This window comes from Vidua chalybeata, chromosome 1, assembly GCF_026979565.1.
Source record: "Vidua chalybeata isolate OUT-0048 chromosome 1, bVidCha1 merged haplotype, whole genome shotgun sequence".
In the NCBI taxonomy this organism is placed as follows: domain Eukaryota; kingdom Metazoa; phylum Chordata; class Aves; order Passeriformes; family Viduidae; genus Vidua; species Vidua chalybeata.
Window position 1 is genome coordinate 85,436,385 of NC_071530.1, and position 24,959 is coordinate 85,461,343.

Consider the following 24,959-nt stretch of genomic DNA (forward strand, 5'->3'; position numbering starts at 1 on the left):
GTGTGTAGGGAGGGCAGTCATCACGCCATCCTGAGCAGCAAGAGCTGACGTTGGACGAAGCTGCCAGGTAGCTGAAAAAAGGCACAGAAGGCAGCTGATACCCACTTTTCAACGGTTTGTGGTTTTTTTAGTCTGTATCTGGACTTCAAGCAACACAGCCCCTGAGACAGCTCATCTGAACCACACTGTATTGCAATACTCGCTCTTCTCAAAGAAAAAGACTCCACTGAGCAGCAGAATGCTGCCAGTGTCGCAGCCAGGTCTACAATACAGAGCCTTTTTGTAACATTGCAAATTTCTTTCTGTTCAGATATTTGAAATACATACATACACTTATATATCAGTTCTTTCTTTTCTGAGGACACCTTTGGCTTTTTTTTTTCCCTGATGTGACTTCTTCATCTTGGAATGATGGGGATCTTTCTAGCTTATATTGGATTCATTTTCTTTTCAGTTATGTATATTCAACAAGGACTTTCTACCCAAGGTAAGATCACTTATTGTCAAATATATGTGTGTCTGGTTTGCTATGCTAAAACAGACTGAGAACAAAATTGAGGGGGGGGGGGTAAGGAAGAAAGGAGAAAAGAAGGAAAACAGTGAAAATGTGTAAGAGGTGAGGACACCAAGCATCAGGTTTACATTTAGTTTGTACAGACAAAATTATCTGTAAATAGGAAAAGTGAGAAGTTTCCCCAAAGTAGAAGTACAAAAGGCTTCATTTACCCAAATGCAAAGAGGGAAATAGCAGGCACCTTGCAGAAGAGTGAAGGGTTGCTGGGGAATGGACATGCATGTGTTTGAGTTGTGCATGTTATTATAGAGGCATGTTTGCATACAATAAACACCTACCCGTGCATGCATAATTATTGCATTCAGACCAAGTACCGGCTGGCTAAACCTACTGCTTCTCTTAAAATATTGCAGTCTCCTTCTGTACTGTTCTCCCTTTCCTCTCTTATTATCCTGCAATCCTCAGAGTCAGACCTTCATTCCTATTCCGTGACTATGTGCATTTCTACCACTCTCCCCAATCAAAAAAAGAAAAAAAAAAAAAAAAAGGAGAAAAAGACAAAATCGACTTCTTTGAATACCTCCCCCACCCTCGTCGCCTTTCTCCCTCCCTCTCCGCCGAAAGGCGCGCCTTGCATTTCAAGCAGCCCCGGCGCTGCAGGAGCCGGCTGGTCGGGACCCCGGGGCTGCGGCGCCGCCGTCAGCACCACGGACAGATCGCGCCCGCTGCCCGCTGCCCCCGCCTGGTTCTGCGCCTGCTGCCCCCTCCCACCGCCCCCTGCCCGCCGCCCGCTGCCCCTGCTCGCCCTCCCAGCCCGCAGCTCCCCGCGGCTTCGCGCTTGGCGGTGCCACCGGGAGATGCCGGCAGTGTTCCCCTCCGTGTCCCCACGCCGCTCACGCGTACTGACTAGGAGGGGAGAGAAGGAGCAAATCGAAAAGAAACCCCAAAACAAACTTACTAGCACCGAACACGCAAAATGCACAGTCCTTTTGGCAGTTTAAGTCGGTGACTAGCAATGGCTGGCTGGTGGGGGTGGGGGTCTGAAAAAGGGGCATCGTGGAATACAAAGCTAGCAGCTATGAAAGTATTTGTTGCCAGGCACAGATGTAAGGGTAAAGAGAAGTAACACTGGTTACCAAATTATCCCACCAATTCCAGGTTGGCTAGGAAGACTGTATAAAGAGAGGGGAAGAGGGGAGGAGACAATGAGCAATATTTGTTTCGCATCACATTTCCTTCAGATCATAATATGCTCTAGTCAATCTGTAGCAATTCATAATAGAAAGCGACATTGCAGAGTCTTTCCATTTTTTTCTCTTCTTGAAACACAGCATTTATTTATTAGATTGTTTTTCTGCAGTCCCCCTCACTTGACTATCATGATTCATTATGTTGCACAATTTTAAAGTGAGTGATAAGAAGGATGAGAAGGAAGTAAAGACTGAGACTTAAAGAATTACTGATGTCTTGGACAATGCCTATCAGCATTAGCTTTTATACCTAGTAGTGGCAAACTGAAATGGGCAGATACTGTTGAAGGACTGAGATACAAATATGAAGGTTAGTTCTAGAAAGTGTCTGCTGGGACTGAGAAACAGAAGGTGAATTGATTTTTGGTCTGATTATGCAAGCAGAGGTTCTCAGAATCCGAGTAACTAAGTCAGGTAAAGCCTTTGAAAGGGACATTTGACAAGTGATTGTAATACTCACTCAGAAGAGTACCCAGAGGTGCCTGTGCCAACAGCTGCTTCAGCTGGCTGTGGAACATTTAACAATTTAGAGGTCTACAGCTCAGTCCTACAAAATACAATAAATCAGACTGATTTTTTTCCTCTCCTAAAGTGATCTTGTACAAAATCCCTCAGTGAGTCTGGTGAAATACTGCATTCTGCCCAAGGGTATTTGGAGCTAATTATGTGAAACTTCACCAGCTCATGGGAGCAAGCAGGGGGATCTATAGCATTTCCCATGAGCAGAATTGAGAGTATAAAGAGGGTGGATTTGTGCATAAGGGAGGAAAAAACATACCTGGGTGTGAGAAAAACCAGGGGACATAATGTGTGGGACAGTCAGGAGAGAAAAAAAAAAAAAAAGAAAAGAGTGGGAATAAGAAAAGAAAACAGAGAATTTAAAAGTGGGGGGGGGGGGGGGGAGGAAACGATAAAGACCACAAGAAGCAGAGCATAAATGATTAGAAGGTAGCAATATGTTATGCATTTGTTTTACAGCAAAATTCACAGAGTTTCCCCGAAATGTCACGGCCACTGAAGGGCAGAACGTGGAGATGTCTTGTGCTTTCCAAAGTGGCTCTACTTCGGTGTACCTTGAAATCCAGTGGTGGTTTCTGCGGGCAGCTGAGGACCAAGAGGCTGGTGCTGAGGTGACAGGCACTCAGGTACTGATCCTCTGCCATGGGGTCATAAAACCATCTGGAGAATGCTACAGAAAAGATGGGGAGGAAAGGGGAGAAGGAAAGTAGGGGAGAGCAGAAGGAAGGAGCAGAAAGAGGTTCTGCATCTCCTTAGGGACTTAATTTTGACTATGAAATAATAGAGCAGGAAACTGCAGAGAAAAATGCCCACCTCAGGGGTCGGTGCCTTTGGTGCCTGTCACTTCCACGATGCAGCTAGGGCTGCTCACAAGACCACGCAGGTTTTCCAAAGTCTATTTCCCCACACCTCCTCCCTGCCTTTTTTTTTTTTTTAATTGTTTCTTTTCCCTATTTCATTCTCCCTTGGAAAGCAGCTGTTCAAAGATTGCTCTTCGTGGGAATTTTATATTTCCCATGTGGCAAGATCCTACACGTGCCTTCCAATTTCCAGCTAGTGCAGTCGAGGTGGCAGCCCTAACTCCGTAAGCAGCTGCCACAGGAGGGCACACGCAGGAGGGGGCGGGGGAGGCAGGGGGGAACCAATGCCCCTAAAGAAATGAAAACCCAAAATCAGTCAACAGCGTGATTTCATCCTTCTGAGCGGGACAGGAAGGGCCATGTCTACTCACACTGCCATTCGAGGATGCTCGTCCGTATGACCGCTGCTATCTCCGCACTGGGCGCGGCAAAAGACGCCCATGGGAGGAGGGAGGGCGGAGGGTCCGCAGGTCCGCGTCCCTCGGCCGCCCGTGCCGGCTGTGCTCGGCTGTACCCGGCTGTTCCCTCGCTGTCCCCCGCTGTTCCCTGGCTGTCCCCGGCGCGGCCCGCAGGTGGCAGGCGCGGCGCGCCGCTCCACGGGCTCCGCGGCGGGAGCGGGAGCAGGAGTGGGAGCGGGAGCGGGGCGCGCAGCGGGGTGAGGGCCGGAGACCCACGGCAGCGCTCCTTTCCTTGCAGGTGGAGCTCCTGCCCGAGCGGGACCTGGACAACGACGGCACGAAGATCAGCGTAAGTGTCGCCGCAGGGCGCGGGCAGTCCCCGCCGGCCGGGGGTCCCTTCCCCAGTGAGGGTCCACCTCGCCTCCGAGCGCCGAGTCTGCTCCTGCCCCGCATCTCCTCCCCATCCGCACCGCAGATTGCGGGTAGCTAGCAACCCGCAGCTCAGCGGTTGGACTCGATGATCTTAGAGGTCTTTTCCAACCCAAATAGTTGATTCTATAATTCTGTGACTACTTCCTTGACGGCCCTGGAAGAGGGTGCCAGGACAGCCTTTTCCCATGCAGCTCCCCCGCACCCTTGGACATGGAGGCATCGACCAGCGTGGTCGAGGCAAAGTCCATAGGCAGACCCTGTTTGTAACCTGTGAAAAATTCAGCCTGCACCCATCCTTGCATTTCTCGTTCTCCTTTACCGGGCGCAACTGCTGAGTCTGCCTTAGTACTCCAAAGTTGGTTTTAAGGCTGAAATTTGTCCATGAAGCTGCACTTGCCTTTAGAGGGGTGTGCAACTGCTTAAATGGGTGTTTTTTCAGGTCCATACCCGCTGGCAGAAAGAAAGCTGGGAAAGGCTTTGGACAAAACCTCCCCATTGGGAGCAATCTTAACTCTTGACAACAGAGACTCAGTTTTACGAAAGTGAGATTCTGACACCAGTTACCAATCTGCCGCTTGGAGATTAAACCAGAATCTTATCTCATCAGAATTATAAAGCAGCGTTGCTCTATTCCCCCTGTTCCCTGCAGGGAGAGGATGCCTTCCACAGCCGACTCATGTCCTGAGTCAGGCACAGCCAGAAGGCTGCTTCTGACCTCAGAATAGGTTAGATCCTTCTCCCTCAGCATCCCAAGAAATGTATGGTAGTGAGATGATGGTGTGGCGCTCACTGCAGTGGAAAGGCACAGATACTTAGCAGATACTGCAGCATGAATATTCCCTTTCAGCCCAGAGGGGTTTTCCCTTTCTCTAGCATAATCACTTTGGAAGTGTTTTTTAGCTGCAGACAAGGCTTTAAGTACCAGTAAAGCTTAAAACAGCAACAAATAAAGGGGAATAATTTCTGACAAATCCTTTACTCTGCTGTTTTTTGATGCCTACAAATAACAAACTAGATAATTACATCAGGTCAAAGTACACCTAAGTATAGCTGAAGGGCATTTATAAATGAGGACTTAGGTATACTGTGTTCAATACAATACATATGGTAGCCATACTTGCATTTTCTGTGATACTTCTCACCATCGACTAGAAATGCTTTGTGTCATGGACCATATCTTCAGTTGTATTTGTAGACTATCTTACAAATGAGGCTCACATGTGGTCCTTGGCTACTATTCTACTAGACATAGGGCTAGCAGATAATTCATTCCTTATCAATACTGGCTCATTTGAAATCCCTGAAGTAGTCCATATGAACTGAGACACAATATAGACTGTAAAGCTTGTCTCATCTTTTAAGTTACAAATCTCTTTCATTATGCATAATAATAATTAATGACAAGGTATTTACAGTGCTCCTATAAGCTTGCATAAAACATTTACTTTATATTTATAATAGTCAACATTATGTAGATGTCTAAATATACTTTTTATCTACTTACAAATGTAGCCTTTTTTTTTAAAGGCATACACAGTTCCATTAGTAGTAATGTAAATTATCATAATGAAGAGAAAACTAAAGTACATTTAATAAATATTTTTAAATGCTAGATGTAGGCTGAAATACACCATTTCTGTCTGTTCTAAATGATAAAGCAGCACAAACTGAAAACATGCATATGTGTTGCCTGCAAGAATTTCTAAATTTCAAATGCAAAATCAAAAACAATTTTGTTTTTCACCAGAGCTATGCAGCACTGCTAATTTTGTAGCTTTTGCACAGGAACAACTGAAGTCACAATATAACCTACCAATCCTCTTTCAATTGCTATGAATCTTCTTTAATCCTTTTGCTGAATATGAATTGTTCAGTAGAGATGTATTATTATTGAATATGATTTAAATAACTATCCAGCACTTTCTGTGTAATTAATATTGCATACATTATTCCCATAAGTATGTAATCTATACTTTCAACTCAGTTTGCCAAGTATAAATTCAGAGCTGGGTACAACACAACAGGCTATAAAGTCCATCCAGTACCCTAAAGCAATGACATATTCATGAGTATTGCTCTTCAATTTATCAAGAAGGCATAATAAGTGCCTTGCCAACACTGGTTACTATAGTAGGCCAAGCTGTCTGAAGCAATATATTGTACAATCCCCAATAACATGTGTCTAGCTTCAATGTAGTGGTTCTCTGTTTTTGTGATCTACCATGTATTCATCATCTTGATGTCTCTTTATTGGCTGTCACTGATATGACACAAGGAAACCTTTGTGTCCATGTTTATGTAACGGTGGAAGTAAACCAGGTTCAGAAGTTCTTCAAAGCTGAAGATTTATATTCCATGGAATACCTTTTAACTGGCTTCCTGTGGGGCAACAGATATTAATTCAGATAGAGAGTTATAGAAAATTAATTAAATATAAATTATCTGAAGTGATGAACATACAGAAAGGATTTTGTGTTAACTTTTCCCAATGCATCTTAATACCTATCACACATTTCTGGATGTATAATTTACTTGTGTGTGTTTTAATTATCAGAAATAAAAATATGTTATGTTGCCCTCAGATATTAGAACTAATTTAAAATAAATCAGGAGTCTTTTTTTAGCTGACAGCTTTTAAAACAATCCTGAACACGTGCTTCTAATAAGTACACAGATAAACAGGACAAAAGAAACAATCTGGCATAATGTGTCTTGTTATCATTAACAGAAAAAAATACCAAAGGTTTAGACACACTTGAAGGGGACAAACTGAATGTAAAATATAGTTTCAATATAGTGAAGAGTACAAGCTAATTTAATAAATAGTTATTTACATAGTTTAAATCTTCATCTCCAACAAAATTGTTAATGCACTAGTTCAGAAACTGAATTTTTCAATAAAGCCAATTAACTGGAAAGGTTTAACCAATAAAGTGCACGGATACAAGGTTTACATAAGAAAGCTCATTAAGAATGTTCATGATCTTAAGCAATTAATTGGAATGAACATGGTAGTTTGGGTTTTTTTTTCTGAGGCTAATTAGATTTCAGAGCAAGCTATCTAAGCAGATTTGGAAAGAAGATTTCAGGCATCCTCATAGATACAATTAGCCATACTCATCCTTGAGGTAACTTCCCTGCAGTAAGCACAATCACACCATCAAGTAAATTGTTGCTATGCCCATAGAGTTTTTCCTAAGAAAGAAGAATTCATGACAGTGTTTTTTTCTCTATTTTTTTTTCCTGGAAAATTTGCAGACAGTGAAAGTACAAGGGAATGACATCTCCCACAAGCTGCAGATTTCAAAAGTGAGGAAAAAGGATGAAGGCTTGTATGAGTGCAGGGTGACCGATGCCAACTATGGAGACCTTCAGGAATACAAGGCCCAGGCATTTCTCAAAGTCAATGCTAACAGCCACTCCCGGCGAATGCAAGCCTTTGAGGCATCCCCGATGTGGTTGCAAGACATGAAACCTCGTAAAAACATCTCAGCAGCTGTCCCAAGTAGCATCCACAATTCTGCCAATCAGCGTGTACGTGCCACCTCCAGCCCTGAAGCAGCAGCCAAAATCCCCAAACAAAGTCCACAATCAGGTATGGTAAAGCATTTTGAGCTTTCATTTGATTGCTTACCAGCATGTGAAAGGAGGCTAAATCAACAAGGTAACCAGGAATTGTGACTAGGAAGAGTATGGTGCTCATTTGTTCCTCCTTCTCTCTGGTTCTATTCTTCCTGCTATCTCTTTAATTCCTAAAATCTGAAGAATAAGTTTCTGAGCAGAAGAAGAAAAAAACCTTAAACTTCTATACATGGATTTTATCTCTACCAGTTTTACCCACCTAAGGCTAGCTCTCAAATCAAAGCTTAGTTTTCCCTGTAGTGTGTGTGGAGACACAGGGGCATGTCAGTGGATGACTCATCTCATTTTAAGATGTCTGTGCATGATAAATTAAATAAAACACCCATCCAGATGTGTTTCTTTCTAAGTTATTTTACATCAGTCACCTAACTTATATCTTCAACATTTCTTAAAATTAATCTACTTTCACTGACAATCCTATTTTCATAAGGAACCTGACTTCTAAATCTAAGGAGACCTTAGAGACACCAGATAGTTTCTCTGTTGTGTAGGCTTTAGAAGGACCTAGATGCCTCAGAGAGTTTAGAAGACCTGGATGTCTCAGAGAGTGTGTTTGTCATCTTCAAGTGCTTGACCATTGTCTTTGAATCAAGGGTTAAAATGGCAGCGCCTCCATTGTCTGTCATGTAGAAATTAATATTTTATACATTTTGTTGGGGGGGATTCTGTTCACCATTGCATACATAACCTATAATCAATATCAGTCTTCACTTTCAACATTGATACCATAAAATTCACAGTTATGCAAAAGTACATGAATATACAGGAGGTGCAGTTCTATATGATGGCAATAGAGAAATGGACAAGATAAAAAACTGAGATGTCATAAACTATTAAAACACTCTGGAAAACAAACTGTGCAAGTTTAAGGGTTTCTGAGTTACTTCTATTTAAACTGAGGGCCAATGTAAGGCACAAAATCACAGCATACCTTAAAATATGTAATGGAAGCTAATTAACTCTGACACATCATTTTTCTGCTAGTATGTTGTTAAATCAGAAACTGTGAATACAACAAATTTCACAGCACACCTGTTGTGAAATCATTTCAAAGTTACAGGCAAGAAAAGTTAGAAAGGCTTTTTTATGAGGAAAATGCATTTCCTTACAGATTGGAACAATATGATTTTTTCATATAAAAATTCTTATTGCTGTTAAAAAAGGTGATGCATATGCTATCAATATTTTACCTCTGTATACGCTTTTTAAAATTTATGTAAGTTACATTCACTTTTCTTTCCCTGAAATTGAGGCATTTTCATTTTTAAACTCTTCCAAAAATATCTAAGCTCTTAGAAGAAAATAAATATTTCACTTGATTTAAAACTACCATTCGACCATGGCTTTCCTTTCAGAAAAACGTATACACTTCTTATTTTCCATTGAACACATACACTTCAAAGGAGCAGACTTTTCCATAAAGGGAAAACTCTGCTTTCTATTCCATCTTATATGAAATTAATTAAAATAGTCAGAGGTTTATGAAATATGTAGCAATAGACTATACTGCATTGCGGCCAAAGTGTGCACAAAACAGCTAATCCACTAAATCATTTTGGATATATAATATACTCTATAGTATGGTTTATGTCCTTAGTCCAAGCAATGTCTTGACTGATTACTGGACATTTCTTATTTGAGATCTTGTAGGTTATTACATGGAAAGGTCCCCGTTAGAAAAAAAAAAAAAAGAATTTTAATTTTTTACTTGAGCAAAGATTAATGCAGATCAAGTGCAGACAATCCTAATCAGAAATAATTTTAAAATTAGTTCATTTTTTATGACCAAGCACAGACAAATGCTACATTCATCAAACGTGTAGCTTATCTACTGAAGAACTAAAAGTGTACCAGGAATCACACATATGCTTAATTTCAATTTAATGGTCACTTGCTTCACAAATGATTTGTGATATTTTTGACATCAGATTTTAAACATCAGTTAAACTGTTGAGAACCAAGATTTGCTTTCCTTTACTTGAGAATATCTTCGCATGGCTCTTCCAGTTGTAGTGAGATTTGGATTTTCGTTCTATTTTATGATTGTTCTACAGTAATAGAAATACCCACAGGAGCACAAGGAGGTGGGGAGTTTTAGCTTTTTCTAACTTAGAGGAGCAACTTCAGCTGAGGGAGGGGATATGTCAGTTGTGGGACCTCAAATAAAGCAGATATGAGGTTTCACAGATGTTAATAGTCTATCTTTTTATGATACAGAATCAACACAACCTCCTCACTTTATCAAATGAGAGTTTTCTCTTCTTTAACATCATGTGAACCATATTTATGCATGCACAAGACTGCTGTGTGATTACATTATATGTAAGCAATGTATTCACCCAGCCTAGAACTTTGAAACATCTTTGAATACAAATGTATCATAAGTACATATTTGTACTTGAAAGATGTACAGGTTGTGATGTTTGTTCATGTTGAGTAAAACATTGACTTCAGCACTACTGCTTGAAGAGAAAAGTACTACTAACCCTAGGTAACAGATGAAAAATTGACTCAGATTATATGACTGTCCCTAAAAATTATTTTTAAAAGGTAGATAACACTCTATGTGACTTGTTGTATCCTGAAGTACACTACAGAATTTTGTTTATTTCTTAACAATGGATATTTACTATGTAGCTCTATAAAAACATTTCACAGTCACTACCATTTTAAAACATCAGCACTTCCCAACTGAACAGATATTTCTGCTATTCTCTTACTCTGTTCAAAAGTAAGAATATCTGTGATAACTGTCAGAGAGCTATATAGCCACAGCTGACAAATTAAAGTGCTACAAGGCCCATTCAGTATTTTGCGCTGCTCTGAAAAATATTATGTGAGTGTAAAAAAAAATATTTATTACTGTAAGCATAATGGAGATTCAATACAGGAAGAAATAGCTAATGAGAACATCTCCCACAGAGTCTTCATATAATATACTAAGAAGCATTCAAAGTCAAAAAAGTCAGGAAAGCAGAAGTCAAAGCCAACACAGCTTGACCCTTTCATTTCATAATTATGGGCTGCAGCAAATGAAGTAACCCATCACAGCTTAATAGGAATCTGAGTAATTTGACAGAGTAATCTGCATACATCCAAAAAAATGTCCTGTGCAGGTGGAGCAACAGACATATTTTTTCCTGAATTATTCATAACACTCCATCTTAGTCCAAAGGTAAAAGTACACAGTTATGACAAAGCTTTGCAATTGTAAGGAATTAAATGGGGTCCAAGAGCTAAAATGAATTCAGGTGAAAGGAAGCTAAATAATCTCTAAGCTGCAGCAAATGTCATTGTTTCATGGATACAAATCTAAACTAACTCTGCTGTCTGCATTCAAATCACTCAACATTTATAGCAACAAAACCAGCTGAAGAATTTGTTGTGCTGAGAATGAGTATATTCCCCCAAGCTCTTCCTGTTCTGCCAATGCTCTGTTAAAGCACTCAAAGCCATTAGTTGCTTTTCAGACTCAAGAAGATCAGTCTCAGAGAATTAGAAATGAAGAAGTGACAATTAGGTCAATTTTCTGCCTGCTTATATACACACTCTTCACATTTCTAGCAACTTTTTGTTCTTTCATGAAGTAACAAATTCATCTATTAAGCTATCTACATGCCAAAACTTCCTGTGATGATGGCAGAGATCCAACGAATGACTTGGAAAAGTAACTCAAAGGAGAAGATGGCACTTATCTAGGCAGAATGACCTGGATTCTTGGCATCATAAATCATAATGATAAGCTTATCATCAGGCATGAATGCAAAAAAAGAGGATAAAAATTTTTTCTTCAGTCTGTTCATATGGATAAACATTACTTCCTGTCTCCATTTTTATCTAGACAATCTAGGAAACTTTTGTCATCAACCTATTCATCAACCTATTTTAAGCACTAATTTTATGTCCAGTTTGGAATATTTTAGGATATAAATCAATTTCCATGTTGGTTTTTTTTTTTAATTTATGTTCCATCTCCTCTCAATGCAAAGGAACAAAATGTCTGCTCTAGCCTCCACCAAGGTGACAGCCACCATGACTGCTTTCTTCCCTAAAAGAATCTTTGGCTTTCATAGTTACTGTTTTGGAAACTGAGTACCCATAAGTCTGGGAGGCACCAACTATTACTGTGATTGTGGCATAGCAAAAAATCATGCCTCTGTTTGCTTTGGACTTCATGAAAGCAAAAGCTCAATTACAGTTTTGTTCTTCTTGTTCTGAGCCTTATTCAGCTGTTCTCAGAAATGCTTGCAGAAACACTATTCCAATTTACACCTGTATACACTGTTTTTACTTGAAATATACAACCCCTGTTTTTACTTGAAATATACAACCCCTGTTTTTACTTGAAATATACACTGTAATTCCCTCTTCATTAAAATATGCTGCTCTACTTCTTTTAGTTTCTCAAAATAATGGAATCAATTCAAACCATGTTAGTTGATGTAGCCCATGTAGCTAGTTAGGTCTTGACCTTGAAATTGTAAACATCTTTTGAGAAGTGCTAATGTGCTCTGAATAAATTAATTGACAAAGCAACACCTTTACAGCAGCTAACCCTCCACCCTTTTTTTTTTTTTTTTTTTTTTTAAGGCAAGGATTTCCAATGTAAAATCCACTCAATAATGTCTTATATTTATTTAAAAAAACCCACATCTTAATTTCTTATATGTGTATTTATTGATAGAACAAAATGCATACAAGTACTTAAAATCCTCTTCCTAGTGCTTAGTTCACCTAGACCCAGAAACAAACTCTTCCTGGTGTATCTGCAGTTCTAACTCCTGTCACAAGCCCGTTATCTGCTTTTTGTAGCCATCCTTCATTGCCTTTGCCAATCACTGATACTGTACCACTGTCAATTTCTATTCATTTCTATCCCTCTTATAAAAACACAGGTTTGGGAATTAAGAAGAGAAAGCAATCAAAGTTCCTTCTTCTTGTTCTACAAGTTTGAGCAGTTGTGCAATCCCACATGCCCATACCAGACTGAGTACTTGGGTAGGCTTCATTATAAACATATTCTTTCTGAAATCAGAGATACTATTTTCAACCTTAGTTATGTCCATGCTTAAACACTGATAATGAATCACAAGAGAAAATAAGGGTTTTCTGAAATTTCTTGAGACAATATTGGGATTTGTTGTTAAATATATGACAGCATCACTGTAAATCATATTTCTGTAAAAAGGATGGTATTTGGATGCTGCATTTGTTATTTTTTTCTCATGAAGCTGTTCATGAAACAGTGAGAACAGACATAGTTGTAACTAAATGTACAAAGTCTAAGAAGATAATTTTGCCCTTTACCCATCTACATTGTAGTTTATATAATGCACATGTACTGAGATCTTTCCTATTCTTTTAGTAACATTACCAGTGTGTTTCACTGTCTGTCATTGCTACATATGCACTTAATCATATCTCTTCCTTTCTTTTAAGCTGCTTAAAAATAAACCTTTCAGACTCACCTCATGTTCAGAACAAAATTCACATACAAAGTTTTGGTAAGAGACCACTCAAGAGCTCCCAGAGTAGCAGAATCACAGTAGTTCTCTTCTACATGCCTGATACAACTTGCTTTGGTAAATACTACTAGAACGATTGCAGGTGGGCACACATTCAGTAAACAAAGAGAAGAAAATAAAGGCAGAAGAGGAACAAAAAAGAATGGGGGGGAAGCTGTGTATGATTTGTTTGTCAGCTCACTCAAATTGCTTTTCATTGCTTCACAATCAGACAGATTGCACTGGGTCATCAGAGATTGCAGCATATGTGACAGGGCCTGCTCTTGAAATAACTGATGGGATTTCCTTGCTTCAGAACACAATCCATTTGTTACATGACAGATATACAGCAAAGCAGAGGATATTTTCGCTTTTTTCAGATGAGCAGCAGGAAATTTCCCTTCTATGGCATCCTACTTCATTATGAAAATCCTTTACATCACATAAAATGGAAAAGAATGGGTGCAATTATCTGCTGGCTGGAACGGATACAACTCTGCTGAAGTCTAAAGGATGTAATTCATCTAAAACAGCAAAAAATTTGGCTAAAGGATGAGGATGAAGATGAATTCCCCTCTATTCATAATGTGAGAGTGAATTACAAGAAGAATTGAAGCTTTGCTCTGCTTGTACCACCTGATAAAATTTAGGATAGTGAAGGTTTCTGGGAACTGAATGAAGGGAAGGAAAACACTTGAAAACTGCTCTTTTCAGCTCACAGATTCAGGAGGAGAGTGCATTCTTGACAGTGGGTTTTGTTGCTTCAGTTTTTTTCTGTGTGCTTTTTCTTCACCTTTGATCAACTTTTTTCTAGTGTTTCTCTTTGAAATCTTAGCTTAGACTAGCTAGAAAGCTCAACAATATCAGTATCTTCTTATTCCCTAGAGAGGGATTTTATATTTTATTAAATAATTTAAAAGCTTCAAAGATATTCCAGAGACTGTTACTGTATTTATGCTAAAGTAATAATAAGTTCTTCTTTTTTGATGATAAAGATGGATGGTATTTGAAGAGAAACTAATGACCTTGCTGCATTCCTTGAGAAGACTACTCCAAACTCCATTTTACCCTATCGTAGGGAAGTTGCCACTGTACTTATTGGCAGTGCAAGTTGTTAGCCTGTCTGTGTGTGGGTGTTCCAGTCAGATGCATCTCACTGATGTTTGATCCCCCACCTACTCATGAATGCTACTATATTGAAAAAACCTGCCTAATTTTCTGTGAATAAAAATGTGAAAGTTAGTTGCACAGCCCCATTTACAGTGCTTCAAACATCCAATCTGTGTGTTCATCAACCAACAAAAATGCAAAGAAAAGATCTGGATGCTACTTCTGCTGCCATTCATGTTTTTAGTGCTGTTACTACCTCAGCTGCTGTTTCCTGTGACACTGACTGAGGATTTTGGCCGCCAAATCACAGCCATGGGGCTATAAGGATTATAAAAATTACTTCAATAAGGCTACAGAAGACAGTGTATCCATCTCCATTCTGTGCCACTGAAAGAAAAAGTTGAAAAGACAAGACATTTTGTCAAGGAGCAACAATAAATCAATTATGAAGCCAAGAACTAGTAGTAGGTCTCACAGGCATCTATACATTCAGAGGGTGCAAGGCCCTTTAGTAGAATTATAATGTTAGATAATATGACTACATAGGTTTGTGCCTGCCTGAAATGCTGACAAAATAACAGGTCAATTACTTATTTTGTACTTTTGTGAATTTTAACCACACATTCAATATTTACCATTTAGTGACCATCTTTTACCTGGAGAGTCTTTGAATATTGATCAATGATATTTCATGGTTATGATTGATCCCACATCTCAGATGTATTTGGCCAAATATTTTGAGCTTCATTCTCACAGTCCACCATTTTCAAACTAGTGTACTGTGGTTGGAGGAGTGATTTTTTAATTATTTTTATTTGCTTTTTTTTTTTTTTTTTAATTTGCAAAACAGAAATACCAAGGGTGAAGGCTTTGGATTGTGAACACTGATTTAGCTCAAGCAGTTTAAAATGTTGCCAGACAAAGTATTTGTCTTTCTCCAATCAGAATTTATTGTCCCAAATCTGGATGGCAGGAGGAACTGTTTGTGCACTGCTCAGCTTTCCTAGTTCACAGCCTCTATATTTTCATAAAGGCATCAATGACAGCTGATAAACTAAAACAGGGCTCTTAAACTGAGATAGGTGAAGAGATGGCATGAGGTTTGCTTGTATCACTTTTACTATTGGGGATTTAATTTCCATAAGAGGGGGAGGCAGAGAGATGGAGGCACTATCATCTTAAACTGCTCCAGCTAAACCCATTAAAAACTTGTGAGTCATAGCTCTTAGACAGAGGCACCTTCTGTTAGTCAGAGACATTGTTCTAATCTCTGTAACAACTGCATTATTCACCAGGCAAACAAAGGATCAGAGGAATGGTCCCTGCCTCAAAACACTTGCTATCTAGGAATCAGACAGAAGAAAACACATTCATCCAGTGGAAATGTAGCTGAATTTCATGAAAATAGTTCTTATATAAATTATATAAACAGGAGACCGGTTTGACTGTATGTCAAAAATAAGCCTGAGTGTCAGGTGTAAAAAATGAGAAAAGGGGAACAGCACGTCACATATTGAAATATTGACAAAAATCAGATTTTTTATTCTGTCTGTCTTATAATACCTTATTTGCATATGTTTTTCATGACAGTGCTGTTGAAGATGATAGTGTAATGAAGTATCACCCACTTAAATTTTCTTTCCAATAGATGAACGAATTAACGAGATACAAAAAGCAAAAGGGCAAAAGGACAAGTGCAATTCTCTTTTTCTTGAAATAAAAGTCCTGTTGTAACTCTATGGTATCGTTCAAGAATGGCTCCATTCACTGTTTAATTAAATGTGGTGTATATCAAATATACACAAATTTATATGCACATTACAAAAAATGCTGAGCAGTTTGTGTTGGAGGCATGTTTAGTTACAACAGCACAATCTGGCTACTAAAAAAAAGAGTCAATTCAAGTATCTTTGTTAACAGCCTAAATTCCACCTTCATTCAGTAGAGGGCATAACGATATGAAAGTAGTGACAATATAAAAGTATGAGGAGGAGTTACCACAGAACAGTCAGAAAAAAACTGCATTTGCTTTAGAATCAGCCATTTCATACAGATGCCCCAGTTTATATTTTTTTCTGTCACACTTAAAAAAAAGGTCTAAAATATTTTTATCTGTGGTTTTGAGAGACAGGATGAAAGAGAAGGATGAGAGGGAGAAGTGCCCAGTGCTGATAGGAGCAGTCAAAAAACCTACTGCCAGTTGTTCTGAAACAATAACAATTATCAATTGCATTTGGTTAAGCTTTCAACCCTCCCCCCTCAGCTTTGAACTAGTGCAATAGGCATTGTTTCCTGGACTGCTTCTCACACAAGTTTTATTTAAAAAACTAACACTGATATTTCACAGACTATATGCAAAGACCTCTTTCAGCAGCCATTTTCCCCAAAAGTACTGCCTCACTGAAACAGAAACAGCTGAAGTCAATGCTTTACTTACACATGTGAAAAGATTTTAAAACTTTGCAGGTCCAAACACCAGCTAAAGGAAGAAAGAGAAATAGGATGTCTGCTACAAATGGCTGATGTTTGGACATTTGTGACTGTAGACAGAATGTCATTCTCCTGAGAAAGTCAGGGAAGGTGGAGAAATTGGCTAAGTCAAGTGCACTATCTATTTAATCTTTCTGAAAAGCTGTGTTCAAACTTGACAGTCACTTTTGGCTACTTTCATCAGAAGAGTACAAACATCTATAAATGTTGATGAACTGCCCATTTTAATTATATGTTTAATGATCTTAAACCTCCTGTCTGTTCAAAGCAAAAGGATGACAGGGTTGAATCATTTTGGTGATTTTATTTTCATCTTTGAGAAAGACATTAGAGATTCTCTTAGCTTCTTCATAGTGCATGATGGCCCAATTAGGAAGCCTGGGTCTACTCATGAGGCTTAAAAATGAGATATGAACAAGAGCACTTTTTAAAGAATTAAACAGGGAATGATGACTCTCAGATATATTCTAGTAGAAAGACAAAAACGACAAGAACTAATTATTTCTCTAGGTAGGAGTTAATGTCAGGAATTATGTAGAAAGTGGTGTAGAATTAATGTAGTGGTGTGTAGAAGTGATGCAGAATGTAAAATTCCAGTTTATTTCACACCAGCATACCCTTAATTCTACTTCTGTTCATCTTGGCATTGTGAAAATGAAGAAGTCATTCAAAGACCCACTCCTCTTTCCTTCTCCTTTCATACTGCTATCTGTTGTCCTTTTATAGTTTTGCTACAACTTGTTCTGGATTGCTGCCTGAATCCAAGTATAATTTTTCCTACATGCTACCAATATTTGAAGTCTCCTCTAGTTTTTTTCTCTTCCAAGTGTTTCCATCTCAAGTTTGCATTAGAACATGACTTGAGTTGTAGCTGGCAGCAAGGTAAAGCCTGTGACCTGCCTTAGCCCACAGAGGGCTCCAGAAGTTATTATATCTCTGATATCTGGAAGAACTCTCTCCTCTGTTTAGGGTTGAAAAGCTGTAACTTTTTTTCTTCCCCATTACAAGACTGAACACCTCTAGGTGCCTTATCTAGTAAAATCTAAGGATTAAGCATCCATCTAGAATCCCATTTCTCTTTCTCATTTCCTCTTCTGGGCATCACTAACAGAAAAGGAATAGACATCAGATAAACAGAGCTACATGCCGAATGCAAAGCCTAAGTAGACTTCAGGGAAATTCAATACGTAACCTGTTCTAAATTTCTTCTGGTGTGTGAGACAAATTCATTTTCCGTCTGCAGTATGTGATGAACAAATCACATTATTTTAAGCTGATTACTGTACAGCCAATTGAGAAGATGGAGTAAAAGCCTAAAAAAAGGGGTCTCCATTGAATATGAATGGTAGTTACTGCTCAACTGCACTCAGTCATTCAGTTCCCCAAAATTAAACACAGATGACTGAGCTCTAAAACACAGTGGAGGAGTCATTCCCCCAAAGAGGGAAAGGGGGATTTTACATTTGTGGATAAGAAAATTTCTTCCAGAGTGTGGGTATATTTATCCCATCACTATAGAAGAGATATACAAAATTGTAATTTATGCAATTCAGAGGAATGATAGCAATTGGTAGGCCAGAGGGGAAGAATCTATTTATTGAAAACTTGTGTGAGACATATTCAAATAAAACTTCAAAGAAAATTAGTCATACTTGGTTTTACCTGTCTTTATGGAAATAAAACTGCAAATATCCTCCTAGTAATCTTATGATTCATTTATGTCCCCAGTAAAATTAAGGCAGCTATCACATGAACTTTTACTTACTTTTCCTGGAAATAATGCAAAAGTATGATTTTGTCTGGGTTCAACTGGGGCTGACAAGAGGAGTATTTCAAATCTAACAATATAAAGCAAAGCTAAATGTTGCAAAACCAGGCATTTAAGGATGGAAAACCTCAGCACAAATTCCTGAAAAATGAAACTTCCGAGGTTTCAACAGCTCTGTGATTTCAGAAATCAGTAGAAAAACAAAACTAACTCATACCCAGCACAGCCCAAATATGTGTCTCTGAAATACATGTGTTGATATTTTGGCCTAATATAATCTGTACAGAGAATCTGGGATGAACTTTTGTGTGCCTGGCTGTATTTCTCCTGTAGTGGTCAGCACAAAGCCAGGACTCTACTAAGGCATTACTCTTTCCTGTGATCAGTGGGTTACTACTTAAAGGAAACTCAAGGATACCCTAACTAAACCTATATGTTTAGTAAAGTATTAAATAAATGCTGTTGAATTTTCAGATTCCTTCTGTTATTTGTATGAGAATACTCTGTGCATTGTACACACAACTGTAAGGAGACAATTTTCAGAGGCTCTGACAGCTATTGAGGCTCAGAATGCTGGATGCTATTACATCCCAGAGAAATCCTAAACTTTAGAAAGCACAAGGAATGCCAAACTTGCTAAACTTCAATTCTGGCAGATGCAAACTGTTTGAGACCCAGGGTGGTTTACCATGTAAGGTACTTTTACAAATAGAATATGCTAAAATTTTAGTTCCTGAGGCAGCTGCTTTGTTTACAATTCAGTGTTTCATCCAGTTGTGAAAATAAATGGGCAAAATTATTCAACCATCCCTGCTTGCATCCCCAAACCCATGTATCATACACAAATTTTGTCTGATCAATATCTTAGTGAAGGCAAAGGATCATGCCTGTTTTCATTCAGGCATGGAATGAGTAACTACCTTTTTAACCAGTTGCATTTTACCAAGAATGTATACCTTCTAGTGGCTTTATTTTATAATTAGATGCTCTAAAATTAATTTCATTAACACAGCTAAATTGATGTTAACTAAATGTTTAGTTTAGTGGGTTTCATACACCATGAGCCTTGAAATACAAGTGTTTGTGACAGAGACTTTTTTTTATTTTAAAGACTAGGGTCACAATTATTTTTCACTATTTTTTTCTTTGTGTTCTTAACATTTAAGTAAATCATAAATTCAAATAAAACATGGTTTCAAACACTTTAATGTCATGAACTAATCTTTCATGCTGTTGCACAAAAAATCATCATCACATGCCTTTGGCAATATAGCATTTGTTTACAGGAAAAAGATAAGTATTTCAGGGACATTTGCCCTTTTTGGAGGAGCAGGAAATAAAAGACAACTAATGGGAATTTACATATCACAAGAGGAATTTAACTGGAGCCCCATGGCTGACAGGTGAAACTGTGAGAGTAGTGAGAATGTCTGACCCACACATCAAGTGGAGTTTATCTAATAATGTAGAAATAATACACACATACATTACATGACAGTTCTTCTGAGTGACTGTCTTTGACAATTACATAATTGCAGTCCAGCTTTACCCAGTGCTGTTGACCTGCAATAAAATTTCTTTTAGCTCTTATTATGTTAATTATAAAAATAATGCTTGAAATGGTAGGATAATGAGTAATCAGTTTATCAAATTTACAGCCAGATCGACAACTTTTAACTTACATTAACATGCTGTCTGTTCAGGTGATACTATTCAAGTCCTAGTCAGAATGGTAGACTAAAAACACACCCGCATGGAAATCTGAATTTGGATACAGTGGAATTGAGCCTCTGATTTAAGCACCCTATGACTTCCAGATTCCAAGAAGAAATGAAAATTTCTGAATACTTTTTTGTCACTTTTTTTTTTTTTCAAGAGGAAAAACAAAGTAATAAAATATGAGCAAAAATGACAGAACAGGAAAAGGAAAAAAATATGAAAAAGCTGCTTCCAGTTTTGCTATGTTCTTGTTCTACCTTTGCAGCTTTGACTCTTGCAAAATCAAAACAAATACTTAGGTTCATGAAAGAAAAAAATAAAATTCTTCTTCTCTGGAAAAGAAAAATCTGAATATACATAAACTTCAATTTTATTTCATAAAGCATCACTGAAAAGGTGAGAGCACATCTAATAGCCATGTATGTCACTGTATATTTCAAGTCAATTTTATGTGGGCTGATATAGGACTGAAAATTTCTTTGGATTAAACAGCATTTTGGAGACTATTAAATCAGATTAAGATCTAATAACCAGTTCCCAAAACCTTGCAGAGGATGCTGTCTATTAGAGTTTTTTTTTTTTCCAATAATCCTAATAGCCCCTTTTTCCACATAGAAACTGAAATGGTTTTAGTTGTTATTTCCCTTATTTTTTTTCCAATATGTTTAGAATTGCTTTAGCTTGCACTTACTGCATGTATTCTAGTCTAAATCCCCTGCAAAATAAATAAACTTGCTCTTTAGAGAAGAACATGGATGTAGAACATGTGAAATTAATTGGAGGGATGTCATGATTTGTGCAGAAACTGAACATTATAAATAAAAAGGTTATGTGCATGCTTTATGAATCCCCTCTAATCTGGGGGTCTACACATTGTCTTATTACAAAAGCAAAATGAAAACAAAGAGAATATTTGGTCTGCAAATATGGTGCTGCTTTTCCCACTGTAGCATATTTTAAGTTAAACTTTTTATATATCATACTTTTTCTCTTCTGCATAGCTTTAAAATTCTCATATTGTAACATAATTAAATGTTATAAAAACTCTTTTAAAATACATTCATGAGATTCTTCCAAGTTCCATTATTTGTATTTTGTGCAGACAAAATGTATCTCTAAGGATCTCTTTAGAGTTGTATTGAGATACATTTCCTTAGTTCAATCAAAAAGAAAAAAATATTAAATGGAATAAAACAAGTGAAAATATTTCAATACATAAGGAAATTATCTAACACTCACAAAGATTCTAACTGAGTTTTGCTAACCTTCTTATGGAAAGAAAAGCCTTCATAAAAATCTGTCAACTGACAGTTTTTGCAGAGACAGAGAACAAAGTCATGCTGCAGTAAAACCAAAACCAGAAATTTAACTCTTGGGTTCAAGATCATAAATACTATCTGTGTGAGAAAAACACACAAGAAAAAGTTGCAGCAAATTTGCTTGTGCATTTGCTTGTTTGTAATACAGAACAAGTGTCCTGAGAAGCAGAGCAAACTACAGCAGTGTACTACAAGTAACATTATCAGATGGGCTAGAGAATGGTAGGACTTCCCACTCATGTCTTCTTTCAGTATAAACTAAGCTCAAAGTCCTTTGGACTTCTCTTGGAAAAATGTTATTAATGTCTTTGAGGCAAGTTTTCATTTAAAAGTTAATATTTTTTTAGCAATTCAGTTCACACATGTATAATTGAAATATTACTATTGCTTAGAAGTTCTTGTGTATGTGATAGAGGACTAGGGGTGTTTTATGGAAACTGCTATATATGTAACATCTCACACATATATTTACCAAAGCAAGCAGTGTTTATCTAAAATCTGTGATTTAGTTTAATCCTCATTTCAAGAATGAAAAAATTACTAAAGACAGGAACAGAAATACTTCTTGCTTCACTTATAGTTAGCAGATACATCTGAAAATTTAAAAAAAAAACCAAGCACTTGCCTGTATTTCTTTTTGCTTTCATTATGTATATTCCTTATGATAAGATAAATGTGCTTTTGGGGACTGCAATGAAATCCATAATTTATTTTAATATTAACTTCTTTACAAAAATATCTTATACATGATTAATAGATTGAAAAAAAACAGATCAACAATTTATTACAAAGCCATCATTCTCATGGATTACTTATAACACCATTGTTACCCTGATATAGGACTGATGCCTCTACCCATCAATAATATTTATCCTTTTCAAATATACGACACAGATATAAAATCTATTAATCATGCATCAACCTGTTATAATCTGAACTTCTACTTACAGTGCTACCAAATTAGATTTATAGTTTTAACCTCAAGTAATTAATTTCAAATTTTGAATGTAATTCCAGATGATATGGGGAGTTATCAAGCACTGAGACTTGGCATGTAAAACAACTAAATACTCATGCCCTGGTGTGTGAACATTTCAGTTTAATCAGTCTAGCTCCGAATGCTTTTATTCTGCTAGCATACTAAATATAATGTTGTGGGTTTAAAAATAATTATATGGACCATTGTTTTCATAGCTTTTTAAAAAGAAAACAAACTCTGGGATAATATAATTCTCAAAAATAAATAGTCCAAACCTTTTGGCAGTCTGTTTCCCCCTTGTAAATAGCACAGTCATTTGCCTGCATCTCCTTCGGTTTATAAGAAAACACTCTTTAGCCACTAGATGACTTTTTTTGTTAGCAGTCAGTGATGTGATGCTGGAAATGATTTTGTAAAAAACACTGAGGTGGAAGGTGTTTGGTTTTGTTCCTCTTGGTTTATGGTTTCATTGGTTAATATTGTTTAAAAAGACAGACAAGAAAAAAAAAAGCAAATCAAAACAAAACAAAAACATCCCTGGGACTGAAATACTTTGTATGTGTTATTGTTTGCAGTGCATGCCAAGACATTCATGGGCACCAGAGCCAACCTGGCGAGCTAATTAAATAAATAAATGTATATGTTTAAAACAGCCTTATAAGGAGCATTGGAAATCTGCAAGATGAGCGAATATCTTATAACTTCTTCCGCAGGTGCGAGGATAGCTACAAGCCATGGACTTTCTGTCCTGCTTCTTGTTTGTGGCTTTGTGAAGGGTGCTTTGCTTTAATCTAAAAGTGCTGACTTTTTCCAATATCACTTTCTCTTCTTAAAGCAAAGAGCAAATCGCCTGTAAAATCCACGGAGCGGACAGCAAAGTTGACCCTAACCTCCAACCATCACTCTGCACCCAATGTACTCTAAATCTCTACACAAGGAGCACCTTCTTCAGGAAGTACAAACAAAATTACTAAATAAATAAAATAAAATAAAATAAAATATTATAAAAAAGAAGAGGATACCACATGTTTTCTTGATATATCTTATTTTCTTCAGCGTATCATTGATATTTTATTTGAAGAGAACTGGTGTGATGTAATCAAACGTTTTGTAACAGCAAGACCTAGTTTCCTTTTCTTTCGGCAAGGAGAAGCCTCATCCTTGACTTCTCAGGGGTTGGCCTGCAAGTCCTCAGTATTACAGAATTAACCATGGATGACATTTGGTTTCCTACACTGAAAGAACCGTTCCAGCCTGGAAGCAAAAAGAGGCCAAATAATGAAACAAACTATAGTGATTTAGCATAAATAGAATACACACAAACTTTATCAAAAAGTCTTTTTTTTTTCTTTTCTTTTTTTTTTTTTTTTTTTTTTTGCATGAGGAATAGGAATATTCTACTAAGCAGCTCAGCAGACTGTGGGATGTTGTTTCTGAAAAACATATGAGGATATTTTTCTTTTGAGATTTTTTTCTTTTTGCTTTCCAATATATTATTCTTTTCCCCCTTTGAGGTTTTTTCCCTGTCTTTCTGTTTGTTTCTTGTTCAATGATGACAAGTACCAACTTAGGCCAACCCCTGATGACTGTGTGGAGGTTTATATATATATACATCCTTTTTTTTTGTGTGTGTGCGTTCAATATTTCAGTGTGTTTTCTCTAATTTTGCAACTCCTGTATATGCAAAAGTAATTTAAATTCTGTAAATTGCTTACAGTCTGTGTGATATAACTTCAGAGTAGGCATACTTTGGTCCTCATGCAAGCCAGTTTTTAATATTATCTGTATGTCGTGCCACCAAGAAACATCTTTATTTCCTTTTTTGACAAAACACCACTTTTTAGTTTTTAATTCAGTAATGTGTGGATTTTGTAATGCATATCTTCACTTTGTCAGGTTTAACCCCCTTCAGCCCTCTGTTTACTCTGTAAATGCACATTAAAATTTGTTATGGTCTCTAGACAATGAATTATTTTAGTTTGTATGTTGTGTTGGAGTTCAGATGCTGAAAGCTCTTTGAATTTGTGGTGTTTATAGAAGATGAAGTGATTCAATCACTAAAGACTGTAAAATGCAGGTTTGCAGTCAAATACTTCATGTAAAGGATGGTTAGAAACAGAAAACAGACAAATAAACCAGAACATGTCTTTAAGGATGTTCTTTTGGTAAAGAATTTTAGGAAAGTGAATTTATTACACTGATAAAATATATTTGCATCACAGCTCCTTCTACATGGCCAAAGAAGTGTCTTTCTTTGCTTTTTCTGAAAGTGGATTGTCATTACTCATTTATATTCTTAATTAAAATACTTTTTGTCTGTGAACTGAATGTGAGAATTTTGCTGTTGAATGATGTAATATGTGTTACATGAATTACATTCATTAATGCAGGAAGCAAAAATTGCTACCATTTGCAGCTGCAATCAGGAAGGTTTTTTTTTCCCGTCTTTCCACTG

The 24,959-nt window shown here is 37.4% G+C and overlaps 1 protein-coding gene across 3 annotated transcripts; it reads left to right on the plus strand.

Annotated features, from left to right (window-relative positions):
• VSTM2A (V-set and transmembrane domain containing 2A) lies at nt 1–24,827 on the plus strand. Of its 3 annotated transcripts, none has more exons than XM_053966093.1 (5): nt 1–487; nt 2,743–2,909; nt 3,840–3,890; nt 7,232–7,568; nt 23,340–24,827. In XM_053966093.1, exons 1-5 carry the CDS (start codon nt 409–411, stop codon nt 23,426–23,428), a joined length of 723 nt encoding a protein of 240 aa, XP_053822068.1. In that variant the 5' UTR covers nt 1–408; the 3' UTR covers nt 23,429–24,827. The 3 variants fall into 3 exon arrangements, with proteins under 3 accessions (XP_053822068.1, XP_053822077.1, XP_053822085.1); XM_053966102.1 differs by having other exon boundaries at nt 23,218–23,518; XM_053966110.1 differs by lacking the exon at nt 23,340–24,827 and adding an exon at nt 23,080–23,205.
• The last annotated feature ends 132 nt before the right edge of the window (nt 24,828–24,959 follow it).

What these genes read in the sequence shown, in the direction of transcription:
- VSTM2A (XM_053966093.1), top strand. Translation starts at nt 409, where the DNA reads ATGATGGGGATCTTTCTAGCTTATATTGGATTCATTTTCTTTTCAGTT. An exon ending in ACAAGGACTTTCTACCCAAG is followed by an intron (nt 488 to 2,742) that starts GTAAGATCACTT and finishes TTTGTTTTACAG; the next exon opens with CAAAATTCACAGAGTTTCCC. An exon ending in ACGACGGCACGAAGATCAGC is followed by an intron (nt 3,891 to 7,231) that starts GTAAGTGTCGCC and finishes GAAAATTTGCAG; the next exon opens with ACAGTGAAAGTACAAGGGAA.